At 39.0% G+C, this 22,172-nt stretch overlaps 1 protein-coding gene across 2 annotated transcripts in view; it reads left to right on the top strand.

Moving 5' to 3' along the window:
* Positions 1-18,453, top strand: part of CFAP97 (cilia and flagella associated protein 97) — a 50,426-nt gene extending 31,973 nt beyond the window's left edge. For both annotated transcript variants that reach the window (XM_073341799.2, XM_073341800.2), the window contains exons 4-6: positions 2,011-2,279; positions 13,407-13,557; positions 16,529-18,453. In XM_073341799.2, the coding sequence (XP_073197900.1) occupies positions 2,011-2,279; positions 13,407-13,557; positions 16,529-16,656 (548 nt within the window). In that variant the 3' untranslated portion in view covers positions 16,657-18,453. The remainder of the gene's footprint in view (positions 1-2,010; positions 2,280-13,406; positions 13,558-16,528) is intronic.
* The last annotated feature ends 3,719 nt before the right edge of the window (positions 18,454-22,172 follow it).

The following is a 22,172-nucleotide window of genomic DNA, read 5'->3' as shown; positions in this document are numbered from 1 at the left end:
AAGATGTTTTTCAAGGCATTTTAATGTGTTATGTGCACACTTGGTCTTCACTAGTTTTGCATTGTAATATATATTACATGGTAATTTGCATACTAGCTTGATAAATTGACTAAACTGTCTTTCCTGATGTGACCTGTCCTGCAGTTAGTGTTGCCACAGTTCAGTTTTTACATTTATCGGAGGTTCTTCTGGCTTGGTCAAATTCAATTGTTCCCATGGTAACTGTTTGTATTTGAATTAAAGCTTTTCTGGCTCATTGCAAGTGTTAGCGCTCAGGTCAAGTTTTCCAAAAGTGACTAGGAATTTTGAGTGCCTTAGTTTTTGAGAACCTAACTTGAAATACCTTTAAAGGAGCCAATTTTTTACAAAGGTGGTGCTCAGTATTTGCTGAAAATCGTGCTCCTTGAAGCTGTGTGGAATGGCACCAAAAACCAGACATCCAATAATCACTTTTGAGAGGCTTGGCCTTTAATGCTGATTATCTTTTCACCTGGAACCAAATATTTCCCATCCAAGGAATTGCCCATTTTAAAAATGCTGAATCTGCCTTGGCATATTGAAGTACTCTGAGGTGTGAATTGTGTGTGTTTTCAAGCTTGACTTTTGGTCTATGCTGCCATATCACTATTTTAATTCTTTGTTTATTGACTATTTAAATACTTCTAGGCCAGGTTCATCTCTTTTTCTCTATTATTTGTTTTAAAGTGGCCATACATTTATTCGCTTATTTCTCTCTCTCCAACAAGGATCACTTGTAAAACTCTCCTGTTTGGGAGTCCTGTACCAAATTCATAGTAATCTTCAGAAATACATTTTGTCTCCTTGTTCCAGTGCTGTGTTCTCAACTTTCTCCTCCTAGTTCCTGTATTCCTCACAAAGGCAACTGCTCCTGTATCCAAAATGTGATTCTATCGCAATTGCACAATTGGGGCAGATATTTTACAGAACTTTGTACATGTTGGGAGCAAACGCTGTGTCAACATCTAAAACTTCGTTTTACCTTAATTGATGGTGCCATGGGGTAGTTTCTAGCCCTGGCTTTCCTGAAACTGTTTTACAACTGCTAGAAAACTTCTGTGAGGCTTATGTTAGTATCACAAATGATACTGCACTGCTGTGCCACCAATCATCGTGAAATACCTGTGTTCAGTGCTATGGTAGCATGCTATTAACAATAGACACACATGCATATATGTCATTACTGTGACATCTGTAATGATTGTTGGTGCCACAATAACTACAGTGAAGAAGTGAGCTGTAACTCACAAAAGCTTATGCTCAAATAAATTGGTTAGTCTCTAAGGTGCCACAAGTACTCCTTTTCTTTTTACAGTGAAGATAGTTGCTCCTTTAGCTAAAGTCTTCCCTGACTATACTTTATCACTGGACAAGGGAGTGTAGGAGCATGTGCGTAAAGGTACAGAGCAGTAGGTTCTTGGTTGCCTGGAGCCTAGCTTGTGCTGATAAGTCAAAAGGAAACAACTTTGCACATTGCTGATTTGTGTCCATAACACAGTCTTCTTTTCTCTCTGCTCTGCCTTGTTAAAGAATCTACAGCATATACTGCGTGCATTTGCATACTGATGGCTCTTTAACGCCTGAGCCTGAGAGGTAAGTACCTACACCCTCAGCCCCATGTCAGTGGGAGTCACAGGTGCTTAGGACCTGTGCCTGAAAGGTGCTAAGCACCTGTGACTCCCACTAAGTGTGATTCTTCAGTTTAAAACCGGAAGGGGCAGAAAACATGATGGCTAACATTTTCTAACTAAATAAGTGGCATGATTTGCAGAGATGCCAGGCATCTCCCATTAAAATAATATGTTGATGGTGCTTGACATTAATGAAAATAAGGCCACTTATTTAGGTGTCTAAATGCTGAACTGCAGGCCCACATGTTCAAAAATTCTGACTTATTTTTTTAGGTCTAATAAATAAATCCTAGTAATATCAAATTATTTGCACGTGGTGTCTTTCATCTGTGTGTTTTTGCTTTTTTTTTTTTTTTTAAAGCTTTTCTACATTTGGAGAAAAAGGAACAGCAACAACTGGTCATTGATCAGCCAACTCCAGGGTCAAGGAAAAATTACTCTTTCACAAATGACGAAGTAAGACAAATTGATCGGGAAAACCAAAGGCTGTTAAAAGAACTGTCCAGACAATCTGCAAAGCCCAGGAACAAAAGTGCCACTCTGAAGAAACCTGCTGGCCTGCCGCCCAAGTTGTACCATAGTGCTCTCAACAGGCAAAAGGAGCAGCAAAGGATTGAAAGAGAGAATCTGGTAGGTTAAAAAGTATTGTTTTGGATCAATATAGAGGGGAAGGCTGCTTGCTATCAGATGGGCCACTATTAAATGGTTGCCAAGCTAATAAGACAGCACTTGAAGTTTCTCTTTAGTTTTTTAAACTTTTATTATATTAAGGCCAGAATAAATGTTGTTGAAATAATTGATGGCCTTATGTAGTTAGGCAGGAGTGTGAAATAATATCCTAGGTACTTATATGGCCTCCATTTCTATAGTATCTGAACATGCAGTATGTACATATATTTGAAAGAAAAATATATCATCTTACTGAAAAAAACACTCTTGTTTTGTCAAAATATGTGAAATGGATTTAAAATCGTATGGCTTTTCTTTCCTGTAGAAATGTTCCACTTGAGCGAAACAGCTTCTATTTAAATCTAGTTAATGTATCCTCAGTTCTGGGTGGCAGATTAAGTAGACTAAACTAACTCGGCACATACTAGTTTTTCTGCATGCCTGGTCTTAAGAGGCGGGGAAACCATATCTACACACTGACAACAAAACCCATTAAGTATATTGATACACAAAGAATAAATCGTATGACTTAAACTGAATCAGAAATAACTATTTGTATAATCTGCCATCATTTTCAATGTCTGTAGCTCTGTGCTTATCCCATTATGTTGAACCTATATACAGTAACTCCTCACTTAAAGTCGTCCCGGTTAACATTGTTTTGCAGTGCAGAAGTAAGGGAGCAGTAACGCAACCCCCCTACAATAACCTTCTGACCCCCCCCCCCCCCACACACACACACAGACACAGACACACAGACACAACTCCTTTTTACTATACAGATTTCACAGTGGAGACCTGTGTTTCTCAAATTGCGGGTCCTGACCTAAAAGGGAGTTGTAGGGGGGTCACAAGGTTATTGTAGTGGGGGGGTTGCGTTACTGCTTCCCTCACTTCTGTGCTGCTCCTGATGGCAGCGCTGCCTTCAGAGCTGAACAGTTGGAGAGCAGCAGCTGCTGGCCAGGAGCCCAGCTCTGAAGGCAGCGTTGCCATCAGCAGCAATGCAGAAGTAAGGGTAGCAGTAATGCAGCCTCCTCCCCTACAATAACCTTGTGACCCCATGCCCACAACTCCTTTTTGGGTCAGGACACCTACAATTACAACACTGTGAAATTTCAGATTTAAATAGCTGAAATTTACCATTTTTAAAATCCTATGACTGTGAAATTGACCAAAATGGACCATGAATTTGGTAGGGCCCTACCTATGACAAGTGTATGGGGGCCATCAGCATCTCTCAACTACGGTCATATACCCTACACCTTGTTTGTTACAATTTTAATAGACATTTAAGTTAGATTGCATAATCTTGTTATATTCAGTTCAGTATAGAGGGAATCAAGTTGTCCATTTAAAAAAGAATAAATTGGGATTTTCTTTTTTTCTGGAATGTGATTGAGGCATGGAAATATTTAAATATCCTACATGACAGTTTGCCTGCGATCTTTCTTTTTAATAGGCTGTTTAAACTACAAATTTATCAGTGATATGTTCCTTTGGCCACTTGTATTCTGGATTGCCACATTGTGTTTCTTATACCATCATCAGAGGTAAAGCACAAGCACTAGTCCAAAACAGGCTCCTACATGTACATCTGAGAAAATGTAGTCAGACCAAGCAATCCTAATACCAATTCTGCCGGGATGCCAAAGACTCTTCTTCTCTCTCGTGGGCTATGCTTATCCCCATATTCACCCAAACCTCTGTCAGGTTGCTTTTTTAAAGTAAGTTATGCACGTAGTGTATGAATTTAAATTGTAATAAACACAAGTTACAGATGTGTGATGCTCGTTGTCATCTAGAAAAAATCATGTTGATAAATCTTACAGCGTGCCAGACTACCACATAGCTAAACTTTGCATAGTCTCTTAATTTCCTTTGTTGCTTATTTGGAATAGGACCTTACTCAAGTTTTTGTGGTCTTTTTTTAGGTACATTGCAATAAGATTTCCTTAACCCTATCAGCTTCTCAGTTGTAAGCTTAGATTCTTCTGCCTGCCACTATAGCTGGGGTTCCCATATCTTTGACAAATTTAGTAGTTCTTCTCAGAATCTCCTCCAGAGTTTGTACATTTTCTGGACAGGCATGGTGCTGAAAACCAGATGCCATGCTCCAGGTAGACCCCAATCATAACATGATACACTGTTATAATTTGCCTTTTTTCTTATCTAAACATTGTGCCAGTTAGTCTCTCTTACCACCTGTGATACACTTCTATCTTTGTTACTGCTAACTTGAATCCACAAGTACCTTTCTTTGTCAGTATTATCCAACCATCTATTGCTTTAGAATCTTTGGGATCAAAAATGAATGACTTCACGTTTGCATACTCCAAAATTCAATTAGCCATTTCATAGATTACTCCCTTAACGTGTGATAAATATTTCTGAAGATGTTCCTAATGTTTGCTTTTAGCCCAAGAAGAAAAATACCACAAATACTCATTTGTACAGTACAGGAGTTATCCCCTAGAGCAGAGGTTCTGTACAGGAGTTATCCCCTAGAGCAGAGGCCCTCAACTAGGGGTACGCAGAGGTCTTCCAGGGGGTACATCAACTCATCTAGATATTTGCCTAGTTTTACAACAGGCTACGTAAAAAGCACTAGTGAAGTCAGTACAAACTAAAATTTCATACAATGGCTTGTTTATACTGCTCTGTATACTATACACTGAAATAAAAGTACAATATTTATATTCCAATTGATTTATTTTATAATTATATGGTAAAAATGAGAAAGTGAACAATTTTTCAGTAATGAGTGCTCTGACGCTTTTTTGTATTTTTATATCTGATTTTTTTTAAGTGAGGTATAACTTGGGAGTACACAAGACAAATCAGACTCCTGAAAGGGATACAGTAGTCTGGAAAGTTTGAGAGCCACTGCCCTAGATGTCAGCAGCATAAAACTGAATAGAAATACATGAACTGATAAATCTTCAAAATGTCATTAATACAGCCCTCAGATCTTTCTTATTGTGGACATTTTAATGACCACCTCTTTCCAAGTTGATTCTTCATGGATGTCAAACTTTTCCCATTGGCTATTTCTTTTAATTTTTGTTTTTGTAAGCAGGAAAGTTTAATCATTTTGTTTAGGTTATAGGCTGCTATCTGAAATAGCAAGAACAAAATATGACTGACCAGTAGAGGATACTATTGAGTCACACAATGTTTTATCCTTGTAAAATAAGTCTGGCATATTCTTTTTTCTGTCAACCTATTTTTTCCTAATGGAATGTGGAACAAATGTTGCTGCTATGTTAGAATTTTTCTAACTTCTGCAGGTATATATCTGTCTGTATTGACACACATTAAACCAAATGCGGTGTGAATATAATCATAATACATAATTGTCAGCATGCTAAAGCTTATAGGCTGGAATGTATCCTAAAGTACCTTACGAGTTGGAAGTTTATTTTATTATGCAGACTAGTAGTCTGCATAAACTATGTTAAAGGAACATTTTTAAAGTTGCAAAGTCAAGCATCAAAAACTAGGAAATGCCAGAATCCAGACTGCCTGTGCAACCTTAATGCAGCCTCCTTATATGTATGCATTATGAGAGAAAGTTTTTGGTTTCTTTTTCTACAGGACCCCCCTCGTTCATTCAGTGCACAGAATGGACGGTGCTCACTTAATGAGCAACTTTTTTCTCCTCGTTGTTCGGGGTGTGTGGCCCCATGCTGTGTTTACTGCACATTTTTCAAACCCTGCTCTGAAGACCGAATTATTAATTTCCTCATAGGCTTTTCTGTGGTCCTCATCACTATAGCACAGGGGTCCCCAACCCGATGCCCATGGGTGCAGTGGCGCCCGCAGGGTCACTTGTGTGCGCCTGCAGGACACCGTGCTGCCGAAATGCCACCGCCGAGCCTGGCCACCTGAGAACTGCCCGTTGAAATATCGCCAAGAAGTGTTGCCATTTTTCGGCAGCGAGGCTTCTTTCCACTGCTGCTTCTCGGCGGCATTTCGGCAGCGGGGTGTTTGGCGCCCGCCGCAGTCTGTTGGGAATAGGAATGTGCTATTCCCACAGAAAGGTTGGGGACCACTGCTATAGCATCTGAATGCTTCACAAGCATTAACGAATTTATGTTCACAACACATGCTGGAGTCGAGGGGGTTTATTATTCCATTTTACAAATGGCAAACTGAATCATAGAGAGATTAAGGTCTAAAGTATCCACTAATTTTGGCTGCCCAATTTTGAGATACCTAGGCCCAGATTTTTCAGAGTGTTTAGCATTATATAGCATTTCAGATATTCACAGCACAGTTCTCATTGACTTCAGTTGCAGCTGTGAGTGCTCAGCACTTAAGCAAATCAGACCCCAGGTCTCAAGTTAGACACCCAGAAAATGACGAACACACAGTTAGTGATCACTTGTGAAAAGTTTGGTTTTAGTGACTTGTCTAGCATCACTTAGTCACTCTGTGGTAGAAGCAGGGGTAGAATCCAGTTCTCCAGGTCGCATTCAACTGCCTTAACTGTGGGACCATCCTACAATCTCCTGCCTCATTCGCTACACATCTTCCAACTTCTGCAGGGGTCCCACAGACAGTCTTCTTCAGTATGCAACCCTGATTCATCCCTAGAGCAGGTGGGGGAAAAGTATTATGTGATCATGCAATTAAAGACCGTATCATAACGCATATGCACATGGCAGCACAGGCAACCTTAATTCTGGCATGTCCTAACTTTTAAATGTTTGACTTTGAAGCCTTCATAATGTCCCTTTTAACATAGCTTTTTCTATATAATTTCCTTTGCTTTAAAAGCAGATACCCCCACCCCTCCTCAGGAGATTCCATCATGTGGCATCATATTGACACTGACATGGGTCATCAGCAGGGTTGGAACCTTTAGATTCACCTCATAGACTCTGTCACTTGAGCTAATGCAGTAACTGATGGCAGCAGCTTGTTATCCTTTATGTGGACCAGCACCAGAGGGGGATGGGACACTTTTTTTACCAGTGGATTTCACTGTTGACAGCAGAGGAATGATGAGTCAGGAATATTGGCTCTTGGCCCTCTGCATTTCAATCAAATGCCTTCTTCCTGCATGTAGCTGAGGTGCCAGGAAGGGCGGAGGTCACTGAGTGCATAGGACTAAGAGGTTCCCTGCTCTGGGTTCTTCTGCCTAGCCCATCCCTGGCCTTGAGCAGCAATTATAAGAAAAGTCCCCTACAGCCCTTGATTGGTGGGAGCATCTTCAGAAGCTCTGAGGATAGTGCAGCTGCAGTCTGGTCAGCATTAGCGAGCTGTGAGAGGCTTGAGCATGCTCAGGGAAGATGAAATCTTCAAAGATTTTAGCTGTTAAGCTCTAACAAGTCTCTGAGTATTGTTCAAACTGTGTTTTCCCCTCCCCCCACCCCCAAAGGTTTATAACTTCGCCAAATGTTGGTGGATTTTTTTACAGAGACCGCACACGGTCCATCCCTGACACAAAGGCCACCACCTGCCAAATTTCAAATCCCTGTGCCAAAACAGGAGATTGCTAAAGGTTTCCAAAGAAAAGGTTGTCATATCTTTTAACACTGAAAAAACATGTATTTTCCTGAGCCCCATTCTCAGAAATGGCTGAGACATTTTGGCTGCAAGTTTCCAAAAAGATTCAGCCAGAGACCAACTCCTGTCATGGGAAATTTCAGCCTGAATGGTTAAAATCTAGCAATGTGCAACTGAAACAAGGTCTTATAATGGGACCAGCCCCGGCTATAAATCAGAGACCTTAAAACACCATCATACAGGTACTTTACCATCTAGTCCCTGAATCAGTTCACATTCTGTAAAGTAATGGGATAAACACATAGGTTGCCATTTTAAATGTGTCTCTGTTTGGTCATGATTAAAAGTCATTACCATTTGGCACTTGTTAGGTGGCCTGCATGAAATGAGCTAGTTTGCTCAGCCCAGTTCCTGACAGATAAATGGCCATCACAATTTGCATCGATTTGCTCATTTGGAAGCCTTGGAGAAACGTGAATGGACCTAGTCAGAGCCACCCTCTCAGCTTTGGAAGTGATACCATCCAGAACAGTTACAGTATATTGGGTGAGGAGAGCAGTGGAAGGAAGCTTGCACTGACGCTGACTGTTGATATGTAAGAATCCTTATTTTTACAGTACAGTTAATGTGCATTGCTCTTTATAAACACATAACTCAGAGTCCCTGTCCTGAGATGCTGACAGTCTAAAGTAGGTACAGTAGACCCTCGGAACTACAAACATCGGAGTTACGACCTGACCAGTCACCCACACATCTCTTTGGAACCGGACGTATGCGATCAGGCAGCAGAGACAAAAGAAAAAAAGCAAATACTGTACAGTTCAGTACTGTGTTAAATGTAAACTACTAAAAAAATAAAGGGAAATTTTTTTAAAAAATTGACAAGGTAACTGTCTCCATGCTTGTTTTATTTAAATTAAAATGGTTTAAAACTTTTTTTCTGACTTAATACAGCTTTGAAATGTTATTCTGCAATATTCAGTTGAGAACTTTTGAAAGAGCAGCCCATAACATTTTGTTCAGAGTTACGAACACCCTCCATTCCTAAGGTGTTTGTAACGCTGAGGTTCTACTGTAGATAACCTGATGACAATACTCTGTGATGGTTAGAGGGTAGGGAAGGTCAGGAGAGATTATGGCATTGAGAAGCAGGTGTTGGGAGAGTGTTTTTATACAATCTGGCTTTCTTGTAAATGCTGCATTGCTTTATGAGCAAGACAAGGTAGGTAAGGTACTTTTTTATTTACTTTTTCTAGTAGATAGAGCAGGAGTAGATCGTGCTAGAGCAGAGAAGTGTTGGAAAGCCAGCTGAAGACTGAGTTTTGAAGAAGTATTTTCTGAAGGAAAGTTAGATTGCTTGATACACAAGAAGGAGGCAGTCCCAGCTGCTGAGGCCACCCTGAAAAGGGCACAAGGTCATGAGGAGGAGACAGGGGATCATTAGAGAGGGGCAACCAAAATGTGGTGTGCAAGAAGATAGAAACTGAGATGTAGGAAGGAGTGGAGATGTTTAGAGCCCTGAAGGTAAGGATGAAGAGTTTGACATTTGCTAAGGAATAGATAGGAAACTAGTGAAAGGACTTGAGGTGATGCGGGTGAAGTGGAAGGGGTGGAAGATGATTTTAGCAGCAGCATTTTGGGTAGGCTGGAGAGGCAACAGATGTCAAATAGAGGGCTGTAGATTTTTAAGGCTGTTGTTTGTCACTATTAGCCTTGGTGATTACATCTACAGGGCAGCAGGAACAGTGCTGAGAGTGCTCTTGTTAACACACTAGCCCATTTGTCCGAAGTTAAAAGATCAACAGAATGCAATTGCAGCAGGACAAAGTCTCCTGGAATGTGGAATACGGCAGGAGCTCAGAAGCTGAGCTGCAGGCAGAACCTCCAGAGGCTGGAGCAAAGGGGGATACTTCCTAGGGCTTTGTGCTTCATGGTTGTTTTTCTAAAATAAAATATTTAGGCTTTCCTTTAATCTGGTAATATAATAAAAAAACCATGTCTAAAGGCAACCTTGTGATAGGAGTCCAGATCTAGCCCAAGGTCAGGTGTAGATCCAGGCAGCAGTTCCCAGCATTAGAAATCCTGCCACATGGAGAAGTTGCTGTTGTAACTTTTCCCTCACTAGGGAAGAATATCAGGCTCTTGGACTCAGGCCCATAACCGGGGTGGGGCAGATGCCCAGGGCGCAAAGCCACGGGGGTGGAAAAATGGGACAGAGAAAGAAAGTGGGGTAGAAACAGGAGGGGGTGCAAATATGCTTGCTCGTCCTGGATGCTAAAATCCCATTGTTTATAGCGCTGCTTGGATTGTTACTCAGATGTGCCCATTTGCATGGCACAAGCAATAGTGCTAATGACATGAAGTAGGATAACTATGATCAAAGCATTTACTTAGATTGTAGGCTCTTGGGGGAAGAACTGTCTTTTTGTTCTGTGTATGTACAGCGCCTACCTAGCACAATGGGGTCCTAGGTGCTACAGTAATAAAAGAAACTATAGAAGGCACTGTAAATAATGGTTCCTTGTGATATTCAAACTGTCCTTTTTGCTCATGCTGCTGTTTATCTTCTCAGCTTTCTTTCATTGAGCTTCACGTGGCTCCTACTCACAAAAATAATTAGCAAAGTTCCGTTAAGTGTTCGTCATAGATGAAAGAACTCTGGGGTTTATCCGTTACTTACAACTAACTGACAAGTATAGAGCCAATTAATGCCACTTTAACAATGGAAGAAAATTAGAAATTAGTCCATGAAGAGGAACAAAAAGGAGCTGTCCTCAAATGCACCTTCTGTTCTTTCTCTGCTCTGCAAAATAATAGTGTGGTTCTAATAAGAACGAAATTAGAGAAGTCATAATATAAATACACTTGAACAGCTGTTGAGGCACAACGGTCAGCTATTTGGAGTTCAATGGATGTTGAAACTGAAGCCTACACAGATCCAAAGAGCAACAAGGGAAAGACAAGGGAAAGTAGCAGCTTCAACTTTCATTTAAACTGAACTTTATGGCGCTAGATACTCAATTTTACTTGTGATTTCTCCCTTCCCCACTCCGGAATGGCTTTAGAAGAACATATACTGAATTTTTGAAAAAAGAAAGTGCCCAGACTAGTTTTAGTGCTCACTTACTGTGCTGGAAGTTGAATTAACGCCATTCATTTTAAGCCACTAAGCAGCACCAATCTTTTATACGGCTTCTGTTTTGTTGTTTGTTTTCCAAATGTCAGTGATGCAGTGCATGCTTCCGCTGTCTACAGTTTGTGCTTTAGAAATTCTTCAGAAATCTGTAGACCCTGTTCCTAAAGGGAAGAGTCTTACTCATCAGTGTAAGGCTTTGCAAACAGGAAGGCGCAGTAATGCTGGAAGATTACAAAACTTTCACTTGTTTTCATCTACTTTTATGTTAAATCCAATATCTGAAATCTACTTAATCTTACATGGTGAGGGGGAGAAAAAATTCTATTTTATAACCTTTTCAGGTCTCTTGGGCTAGCACTGGCTGGGATAGTAACAGACGTACTACATTAGCATTGTTTTTCAGAGATGAGGGGAAAACCACGTGGTGCCTTGATTTGCTGAGCACTGATCTAATTTTTTTTATTTTAAATTGATTTAGCTTTGTTTCTAAAGTCCATCTTGGCTAAAACAATGATAGCTGCAATACAAGTTCTTAAGAGCAAGGAGTGGTGTTGGTGTATTTTAAAATATAAGGGAATCTAGTGGCTCCCTGTTTTCAGTGAATCCTAATCAGTGAAATATCTCTTATACCAACAAAAGCTTATTTTATAGGGCTTGATCCTACAACTATTGCAGTGAATGGTAAAACTCCCATTGACTTGAATGGTGTGAGATTAGAGCCATAGAGACTAAAGGGTGCAGAAGAAGTAAGAATGGTAATAGCATTATTCAGTGAACATTTTAAGATATTGTGTTAAAGAAAATATTAACTTTAAAAATCAGAGATTTAAATTAGTAATTGAAAGAAAAGTCAATTTAAAATGACTCTATGAAATAACTGTTTAGTAAGGGGCTAGAAGGCTTACACTGTTGGTAATCAAATATAAGGAATCTGTTAGTTCTTCATTGATTCAGTAGGTCAGGACTGCCATTTCAAATGTTTGGTTGGGTTCATTTCCATACCCAGTAGGCTGCTGTCCAAATTGCAAAACCCTGGCTACAAATGGTACCAGATAATGCCCCTTGATAAAATTCTCAGCAGAGAGTAAGGACAGAGATGAAGGCTGGCTACCCTCTCATCTCTTACAGGAGGGTCCCTTATGGCAGGGTAGAACCTGCCACTACCACTTTAAAATCTGTATCTGATCTCTCAATAAATAAGGCTTAATATTTCCAATAATGTTCATCTGTCTTCATTTTAATTTTTTTTTAAAATAACATCTTTCTTACTTGTGAAAGAGGCATGTTTTAAAATTATTGGCTTTTTTGCTTCTGTAATGGGAGCTCCATCCCTTTCTGAACATGTGCATCGCAGCTTGATTGCATTTTTATGTATCAAATGTGTATGTTAAAACCAAACCTATATGTTTCCTTCAACTCTTGAGTAGTGTGGGCATATCCAGTAGATAAACAATCATTATGCAGTATAAGGCATACTTGAAGTTTACTGTGATGTTCCTGGTATGTAAATTGTACAAAGACCTTATACAGTAATTGGAATGTAAATTCATAGCATGTTTGTCTTTTAACAGAAGAATATCAGTTCATTAGATTAGCCTGCCTGTATAGACTGATTCATTAAACATTTTGAGAAATTACAATTTAAAGTTTCAGGATTAGTGAATGATCAATTTATAATTCCTGCCACATGTCAAAAATTATGCAGCTGTGTAGGAGATGGCGATAAAACCATATGTACAAAGTTGGATCTAACATTTAGAGACTAGTTTAACATTTCATGTTTTGCAACTGGCTTTAAGCAGGAGCTATTTCTAGCCAAAGTCCTTCCTTTGACTTTTGCTTACCTAGGTATTTCCATTTGATGATGAACAGACTGGCACATGATACAAACACATGACATACTACATCTAAGCCAAAACTACTTGTCCTTTCTCTCTTGCACTCTCTTTCAATGCAGGTTCCCATATGCAAACTATAGTATGTTTATGGATTTATTGCACTTAGACTGACATAGCTGACATTCCATGACTGCTTATGCCACTCACTGGAAAACTAATCTGAAACAATCACACTATTTTTACCTCCCCCATGTAATGATAGATTTATTTAATTTTGTTTTTGAGAAACACAAAGTACAGTTAAATGGCTATACAGACACTCATTTTGTATATAGTGTGCAGTGCAAAACACAATTTAGGGACTTAAAATAAATGTAGTATTTGAGTTTAATATATGCTTAACTAAAAGAGTGAGGAGGGAAAAAATGGACCCAAGGGTGGAATAACATTGAATCCCTTCACTGGTAATTAACTGTATTGAGTGTAGAGTTATAGATCACACTTCAGTTGTGGGCTATTGTGATTTATACAAATATAAATTAGTTTGTTTGTGCATATTTTCTTTATTGCTTCTTTAACCAAAACTGGCTTTTTTAAATTAAGGCTCTTCTAAAGAGACTGGAAGCAGTGAAACCAACAGCTGGTATGAAGCGTTCTGAACAGTTGATGGACTATCAGCGCCATATGGGTTATCTAAGTTCTTCACCATCCACAAGACGAGGAAAGTCTGCTCTAAGCCAGCTTAGCTCTTCAAGTAAGTGGACCTGGTATGGCATTTGTGTGCATTCTACTTTATTTTTGCACACAGAGCCATTTTTCTCACTCCTGTTACAATGGAAGAACCTTCAGTAGTTTTCTTTAAGAACAATAAATCGTTTTCTTCATATGTAAAAATAAATTAACTATGAATTATTTGTATGATTACTCTTTACCATATCTAATTTCTAAGAACTCCTCTTGTTAAACAGTTTTGCATCAGCAAGATTATCTACAACATTCAGTAGAACCTCAGAGTTACAGTCACCGGAGTTACAAACTGACCAGTCAACCACAGACCTCATTTGGAACCAGAAGTACACAATCGGGCAGAAGCAGAGACGAAAAAAAGGCAAATACAGTATAATACTGTATTAAACATAAACTACTAAAAAAAAAAAAAAAAGGGAAAGCAGCATTCTTCTTCTGCATAGTGAAGTTTCAAATCTGTATTAAGTCTATGGTCCGTTGTAAACTTTTGAAAGAGAAACCATAATGTTTTGTTCAGAGTTGTGAACATTTCAGAATTCAAATAACCTCCATTCCTGAGGTTATTTGTAACTATGAGGTTCTACTGTATTCTTGAATGCTTTGTCCAGACTACTTCTAAACTACTCAAACCATTTTAGGTTTGTTTTTAATTTATTGGGAGGGTCTGCAGCAAACATGGCAATGACATTTATGACAGTGAGAACCCCTTTATTCATACCCTGCACACACATCTTTGCTCAAAATATGGCTTGTTGGGGTATAATTTGAAAACAAATAACTTACTGATCATTAATTCTCTTCTATGGTGTACGTATGGGATGGGTTTCAGACACGCCAACTCTCACAAATTAATTGCAAGAGATGTGATTTCTAAGTAAAATGAAGCCTGACACATGATCTTGCGACAGAACTCTCAAATGTCAGGTTTGCTGGGGAGGGGGACAAAACCCTGACATTTGAGGGTTCTAGCCCATGATCATGAATCAGCCTTCGTAATTTTATTTCAAAATCGCTGCCAGCCCTCCCTGGGCGGCCGGAGCTCCCACTGTCAGCCCACCCCAGGGCTGATAGCGGGAGCCGCTCCTCACAGGACTCCTGCAAGGAGAGGCTTCTGCCGTCAGACCTGGGTGGCTGGGGCTCCTGCTGTCAGCCAGATGTGTGATCTGAGAGCACTTCAAAGGCTCAGAAACCAAAAGGAAAATAAAGAGAACCCACATTTCATTGGCTTAAAAATCATGAGGAGTTTTCCTTAATCTCATGATTTTTGTGGGGGTCTGACCCATGATTTTCCAGCGGTGAGGGTTGGCAACGCTGCTGGAGTTCTGACTATAGTGTGTTTAAACAAGGCAGTTCAGGGGAATTGTAAACAGGTCTGCCCAGGTCTTGAATACAAATGAAGAAGGGTTGATCAGAGACAGTGAGACTGCAATTTACATGTGCAATAAACAACCATCAAAGCTCACAGGTAGTTGGGGGTCAGCATGTCTATTCCAGATTGGCTGTCAGGCAAACACAGTGGAGGCACATTTGCATACCAGCTAAACAAAGCTATCAAGCTAACAAGTGGGGGAAGAGACAGCATGGCTGCAGCCCCAGCAGGGAAGAGGAACTTTATCTGAGCTATGAAGAGAGAGGGAGGCTGAACCTCAAGTGATAAGCAATTGAACTAACTGATTGCATACAATATTACTGTATTATAAAAGTGTATAGAGCAAGGTCTTTCTGAAAACTAATTACACATGTGATTAATATCATTGTGAAATGTATGTATTAACACTGTGTAAGGAATTATGGGTACTCATTGATATTAGGCGGTATAGTCTGCCCAGACAGGAGGAAATGTCAGCTATATTTACTTATGTAAATTAAGCATGGTGGAATCAGGAACAATAGAAGATCCATTTTCATTGAAATCATACAAGGGAATGGGAAGCCCTCAGGAAGGGAAGAACCGCATGAGGTTATCCTGCCTCTTGAAATAGTCATGGAATTTTGAAAGATATAAGCAAAGACAGAAGCCATCTTTGGCATCCATCACTAAACAGACACCAGGGAACAGCTCTTGTGAGCTAAGAAAGATGGGTCCTTCAACCAACAAGGAGTTGAAGTCTCTGGGAACTGAATGAAGGTGAGCAACCTGCTTCGGCAAAGATCTTTCACCTAAGACAACAAGGGAAGCTGACAAGGGAAGTCGGCACCTTGTACTCTTATGGAAAGTTCTGACTGAGGGAAAGTCAGCCAGGGGTGGGGAAAAGAATGACTGATCAGAACAACCATCTTGAACAAAGCCTGTATCTTGCCAGATTAAGTTTTAGACAGTTAGAAGTGTTTTGTTTTTTACTTGTAACTTTCTATCTTCATTCCTTTTACTTGAACTCACTAAATCCCATGTATATTTTGTTAATAAATGTATTCCATTTTTACCATAAACACAGTGCTGTGTTTAAAGGAAGGGGTGTATTTGGCCCTAGTTACGTTAATAAGATGTGATGTAGTTTTGTCTCTTTACAAGAGCAACGAATCTAATTATTTCTCTGAGTTGTCCAGGCAAGGGCAATTTAGGGAAATTTGGAACTGGGAGTATATTGGGATCATATTCTTGTTTGTTGTCACCAAGTCTGGTGGAAGCTGGGGGGCAGGGTCTGTAGAGAGGCTGCTGAGGTCAGAGCTGCTGAACCAGAGCTATATAGCACACAGCCACTTAGGGTGTGACCTGCATGCTAGTAAGCTGATTGTGAGCAGCCCAGGTTTGGAGCTACAGCAATAAAGCCTTTTGAGGCACCCAGGTTTACAGACCAGGCAGGGACACATCCCCTCATTGGTCTGGATTGGCCCCCAAACTCTAGAACAACCATGACAACAGTTCTTTGGGTGGTATGGGGGGGGAAAGGAAGCAATAGAGCCTCCTACCTTATCCAAGCATCCAAAATAACAATATAATTTGTTAATATATATTTTCTCCTTATACTTTCTAATAGGAGGAGCGTCAAGAGCATCTAGCGCATCCAGTGCAGTCAGTCATAGGACTGAGAGACCAGTTTCTGATTCATCTAGTGGGGCATTACGGAGACCTAAGCCCACTAATGTTCGTGCTGCTTGGTTATAAATTATTTCTACTTTGCCCAGAGTTCTTACTTGATCACCAGACTTGTATTTCTATTGCTTTTGTAGATTATCTTGGTGCAAGAAAATGTCGTCATTGTTTGCTGATTAAAGTGCACTGCAGTGTGGTGTAATTTCTTGTAAATTGGTTTTAAATGGACAATTTCAATTTAATCAGTGTTTCCTGAAAGAGGATGTATTTATAAGAGAGAGGTGAAAATTGAAATTGCAAATTATTTTTATTTGCAAAGCACAAATGAAGTTCACACTTGTGAAGGATGGAATTGCTGCACTTTGGATCCAAGATGTAAAAATTGAAATTTTTAATTTTAATTTTTTAAATTGCAATAAATTTTCAAGCATGTGCTTAGTTTGTAAATGGTCCTAATTTTTCATCCTTGTTTCGTCTTCAGAACTTCTAGGTCATGGCTCAAAGGGTTTTCTTTTTATTACAGTTTATGGGAATGTTTTTGATAAAAAGTAGATCTATGTTTTATTTCTTACTGATGCAGGAAGAGGGTATATAAATATCTGAATTTGTTGTACAGAATAGCGGAGGAAATCTACCTTGTAGCAGCAACAAAGTCATTCTGGTTGCACAGCAGTACCACTTCCTTTCATGTGAGTGAGCTAAAACGTTGAGGATGCAGGAAGTGTCTTGTTCTGCAACTATTGCAGATCATTCTAGCTGAATAAAGAAATGGTGTTCATTCTGGGTCAGAGATGATGTCTTTTCCTGACTTATGGACCTACACATGAGGGGGGGGGGAAGAACCTGCTGTACTGGGTGGAAATGTTTGTTGGATAGGAGAATAAATGTGAAGTGAAATTCTAATGTGAGGTCCAATAAAAACAGAAAATTCAACTACTCCCCAAACTGGCTTAATAGCCATTGCCTTTAGTGGTGGCACTACTTGCAGCTCTCTGCCCTGGCTCATTGGTGGGAACAGACATGGAGCTTTGGGAAACAAATTTAGTAGATAGTATCTCTCAAAACTTGGATGTTATCAACCAGGATTAGAAAAGAGGACAAAGTAGAATACAAGGATAAATCTGAAGTTTTGCATTTTAACTTATATTTTTAATGTTATGTTTTATACTAGATCTCTTTAGTAGTTTTCAGACCAACCTTAGCACCAGTTTCCAGTTACATAATACGTGTAAGATATTATGGAAGTGGTAATGGAAGGCAGTATGTCATGTAGTTCAGTTCCATATCTAAACTGCAACAGGTGTTTTGGTCACTGGCCGCAGGATTTTCTTTCATAAAGAGCATGAATTATGATCTGCTATCCATAGTTACTACTGTACTTCTGCTTGTTGTCCTGACTCCCTTATGGCAGAAATATTGGGGGGGGTCTTTCTATTAAACAAAGTTTTGTTAAATAGTGTTGTGACCTAGACCTACAAAAGTAAGATCCATTTTCTCCCTCCATGTTTAGCACAATGGCATAAGTTTTTGAATATTTAATATTGTGATACATTTGGCACACAGGATCATCTAGTTTCTTTTGTCCTCTCTGATAACTTGACAACTGTATTGGTTAAAGAAGCTTTACCTCTGAACCTGCTGACTTTTGTGGATTAAATTTTTATATGCTTGACAATGTTCAAACAGTTTTTAACTTTAAACAGTAGTATAGAAAAAAGCTATAATTGAAATTATTGTTCTTTCTTTGACTGTAACGTTCTTTGAATAGTACTGCTGTAATTATTTGTATAACTGTGCTGATTAAAATTATTCACCATTTAAAGTCTTTATTTTTGAATGAGACACAAATAAACTACAGTATCAAGGTTACACTATGCACTTTTAAGCGTTCCTATAGCAATTCTTTTCTCTGAAGAAACTAACAAAACAGGCTTAGTTTTAATCATCCCAGCTGCTCAGATTTAATTTGGTATGGGGAGTTTGTCAGTTTTGTATGTCACGCCTATTGTAAATTCTGTTCATCATTGCATAAGCTTCTTAGAGCATTTTATGTTAGTTTATTATCCAGCAATTGTAAAGGACACTGAGAGAAATTGGCTGTTTATCACAGTTTAGCTAGTGAAATGGGGGGGTGCAAAAGTGCATCAAAGGTGAGCTTTGTGGTTCTTTCTCACTCATGGATGATTGTTTTTAAAACCAGGTTTATTGACAGCTCCTGGGTAATAAGCCTGTCAGGCAGTTTAAATGTAATTCCCTTTTCATCCCAAAGGGAATTTTTCCCTCCTGATGGCTACCTCCTTGGTAGTATCTCTCCATATAACTTCCCTTCATTCATTGATGAAGGAAACCATATGTTCTTCTTAGACTTCTCTGAGATTGTTAGGGATTTTTTTTTTTTTTTACTTTGAAATTTTCAGTTATGACCCAGACATCTGTGGTCCTGGGCCATTAGTTGAAAATCCTCTTGCCTTGGGATATTTATAGACTTTCACCTCATTTTCAGTGTTCTTTACTAGAGTGAGCTGTAGCTCACGAAAGCTTATGCTCAAATAAATTTGTTAGTCTCTAAGGTGCCACAAGTATTCCTTTTCTCTTTACTAGATAGTCTCTTCCACTTTATCTCCTCAGAAAATCTTCCCTTTTCCTTTTGGAAGAAAGTGGCTGTTTTTTCCTCTCGAAAGCTGATTCTTTCCCTATTCCTTCTAATAATATAAGAACAGTTGACAAACATTTCCTGTTGTCTTGTTCTCAAATTATGAATTAAAGGTAAAGTAGCTGAGCCATGTGCTTCTCTTCAAACTACCATTTTGTTTATATATAGCACAAAGATGAGTATTGTAATAATTTTAGACTTTCTGTAGGAGTGTAAAGTATCTGAAACTTTAATTGTATGCACAGTGCATTTTTATTTAACAGCAGCCAAAACAACATTTTTTGTTTGGTGCCTATGCAGAACTCTCAACACCTCCCCAAATTATAAATTTGTTGCTTGAAGTCTGAATATTTTCCAGACAGTATCTTCACTCTTTCCTGTTAATATTCTCTTGCAAAAACTGAAGCCCTATCTGATTTGGGAAACAAGTGCTGCTTATAAACCATAGCATCAGACAATTTAAAATGGGCAAATTACATGAAATCTAGTCTCTGCTTCCAGCCTTATTTGAGAATGTCAGAATCTCAACTTTCATTTTGAATAAAATGCCCTCATTTCTAACTTTCAGCTTTCAAAAAGAAAAGCTTGAAAATATGACCCGTGTAACCAAAGCAGAGAGAGTTGTCTGAGTCTGTGGCCAGTCTCCAGTAGAGGGGGGAATTAGCAAACACTAGAGCAGAGGAGGAAGCCACCTCATTGGACACCAGCTAGGGTGGATCAGGTTGTTATTGCTCCGGACACAAGATGTGGGGAGAGGTGTTTGGATGCTGCAACATTTTTACTCTTTGTGGGGTGCAGATATCCCTCTGTTCTTTCTGGCCCCTGGCCTTTTAGGTCCAGAGGCAAGATTTGGGAAAAGTAGTGGTGGTGGTCTAAGCATCACCCACTTGTGGGATGAGCATGAGATGGCAGGATCTACAAGGTATAACCTTGGTCTATGGTGGTTACTAGCACCAGAGAGTTATGCCAATAGTGAAGTGCAGGTTCAATTTTTTCCCACTATAGGCCTCTGGGACCAAGACTGAAAACTAGGTTTTATTTTGAATTTTAAATAAACTTAAAAAGCTGAAGTGCAACTTTGAAATAAGTTTTAATGCCCAGTTCCTAATTAAGAATAAATCTCATCAAGGGACAAAGACAGTTTGTTTTGAAATCAAGGGAGAGTCTTCAGAAATTAGGACATCAAAGATGAGCATCAGCAGCACCGTTCTAGTTTGCAGCAGAAAAACAGCAAAATCTGTTGAGTATAACAAGCCTTGGGTGTATTAGTTCCAAGAGCATGAGAGCTGATAGCACTAGCTCTCTACAGAATGTAGGTTATTTATAGACTAAAGTGATTTCTAACTCCTTCAGGGTGACCAAAGCTTGTGGGTGATGGGCCATATAAAATGCACCTAATGTCCAAAAGTTTAAACACTAAATGTCAAGGATTAACCCTTAACCAAACAGTTCAGGAATTTTGGATGAGTAAATATACAGGACAGTTCAGATGCAGTTGGTGATTTTGACCGAGATGCTTTTCTTCCATTTTTCATTAAGGTTCGTGGAGGCATAGAGGTAAGGTGACTTATTAGAGGTCACACAATGAGAGACCTACTTTACTGTTTACATTTAAGAGGGAAATGCCTAGCTTCCCAAGATTAATTAGCTCTGTACCAAACATACCTACCTCAAATCCATTCTCACACACACCTGTTACTACAAAAATATCTATGTTATATAGCTTTGCAGCATAGCAAGTTCTAGCAGACTTTTTTGCACTTAATTTTACAAAGGAGTATTGAACATTGTATTTAACATCCCAATTTTAAGATATGACAAGTACAAATCAAGTATGTCAGTCTTTGCTTCACTTGGCAATTAAAAAAAGTCCCCCTGTCTTGAAAGTCTAACCCCCATCTTGCTACATGGCCATTGTCAGACAGTGCATTTAGGTCACTAGAATATGCACATGTATACAGTCTTAAATTATTAGTCCTTGCCCAGGCACTTACTTTCAAATGTAGAACACCGCTTATTTCTCATTGAGCATTATCTATACACCATATCTGCAGTTTCAATTCAGCACATACAAATTCTAAGATTAACTCAAACTGCCAGATAGATTTGTCCACCACCACTTCCATCTCTCCTTCCCTGCAAAAGGGTTACAATTAGTTGGGAATAATGCTGAGAGAATTGCATTTCAGGGTAAATTTTCAGGAAAATTATAAACTACTGAACCAAATTATTTAAATTGTCACTATCTCTAGTATCATCACTACAGCATTACTAGTACAGTATTTTAGGGTTAAAATCATACCAATGCTTCATACTAAAACAGGTTTTTTACATTGACTATTATTAATAGTGGGTGTGGATATTACTGTCTGAAGTGTACTCATGTACTAAACTACAATCAGAGTACATGAATGAAGCAGTAGTGTAAACAGAACAGGAAAACAAGTAACTGAATATGATTAAAACACTGATTTAATTTCAGTTCAATTGAACATTAAGTATAATTGATCAGACAATTTTGCTTTTTGTAAAGATATATGTGGCACTTAATCTTGAAGAGAGTATTTCAGTCTTTCAACATTTGTTGAAATATTAGGAAGAATTGAGAACCTCATCTATTTTAAGGGAGGGCTAATTTAGGGAGACAGCAGTGATTGAAAACATATTTCCTGGTGCTTACAGATAGTATCTATCTGTAAACATGCTTTTTTCACTTTAATATCAGATTTTTAAAAAGTCCAGCCTCATAGGACAGGCATGCTCTTCATCTATGTGTTTTGAATGCCCTGATGCTTGAGTAGCTAGAGACATTCACTTTAATACAAATAAGTACTTGATCTTGACTTGTTTTTTTTAAAAATCTAATAAGGTGAACTCTATTTTAATAGCTAGCATGTAAGCCACCAAATCATCAAGAAATGCACTCTAGTCATAG

The sequence above is a fragment of the Lepidochelys kempii genome, chromosome 4, assembly GCF_965140285.1.
Source record: "Lepidochelys kempii isolate rLepKem1 chromosome 4, rLepKem1.hap1, whole genome shotgun sequence".
Classification (NCBI taxonomy): Eukaryota; Metazoa; Chordata; order Testudines; family Cheloniidae; genus Lepidochelys; species Lepidochelys kempii.
Note: the sequence above shows the minus strand (reverse complement) of the source record. Positions and strands in the feature narration are given on the sequence as shown.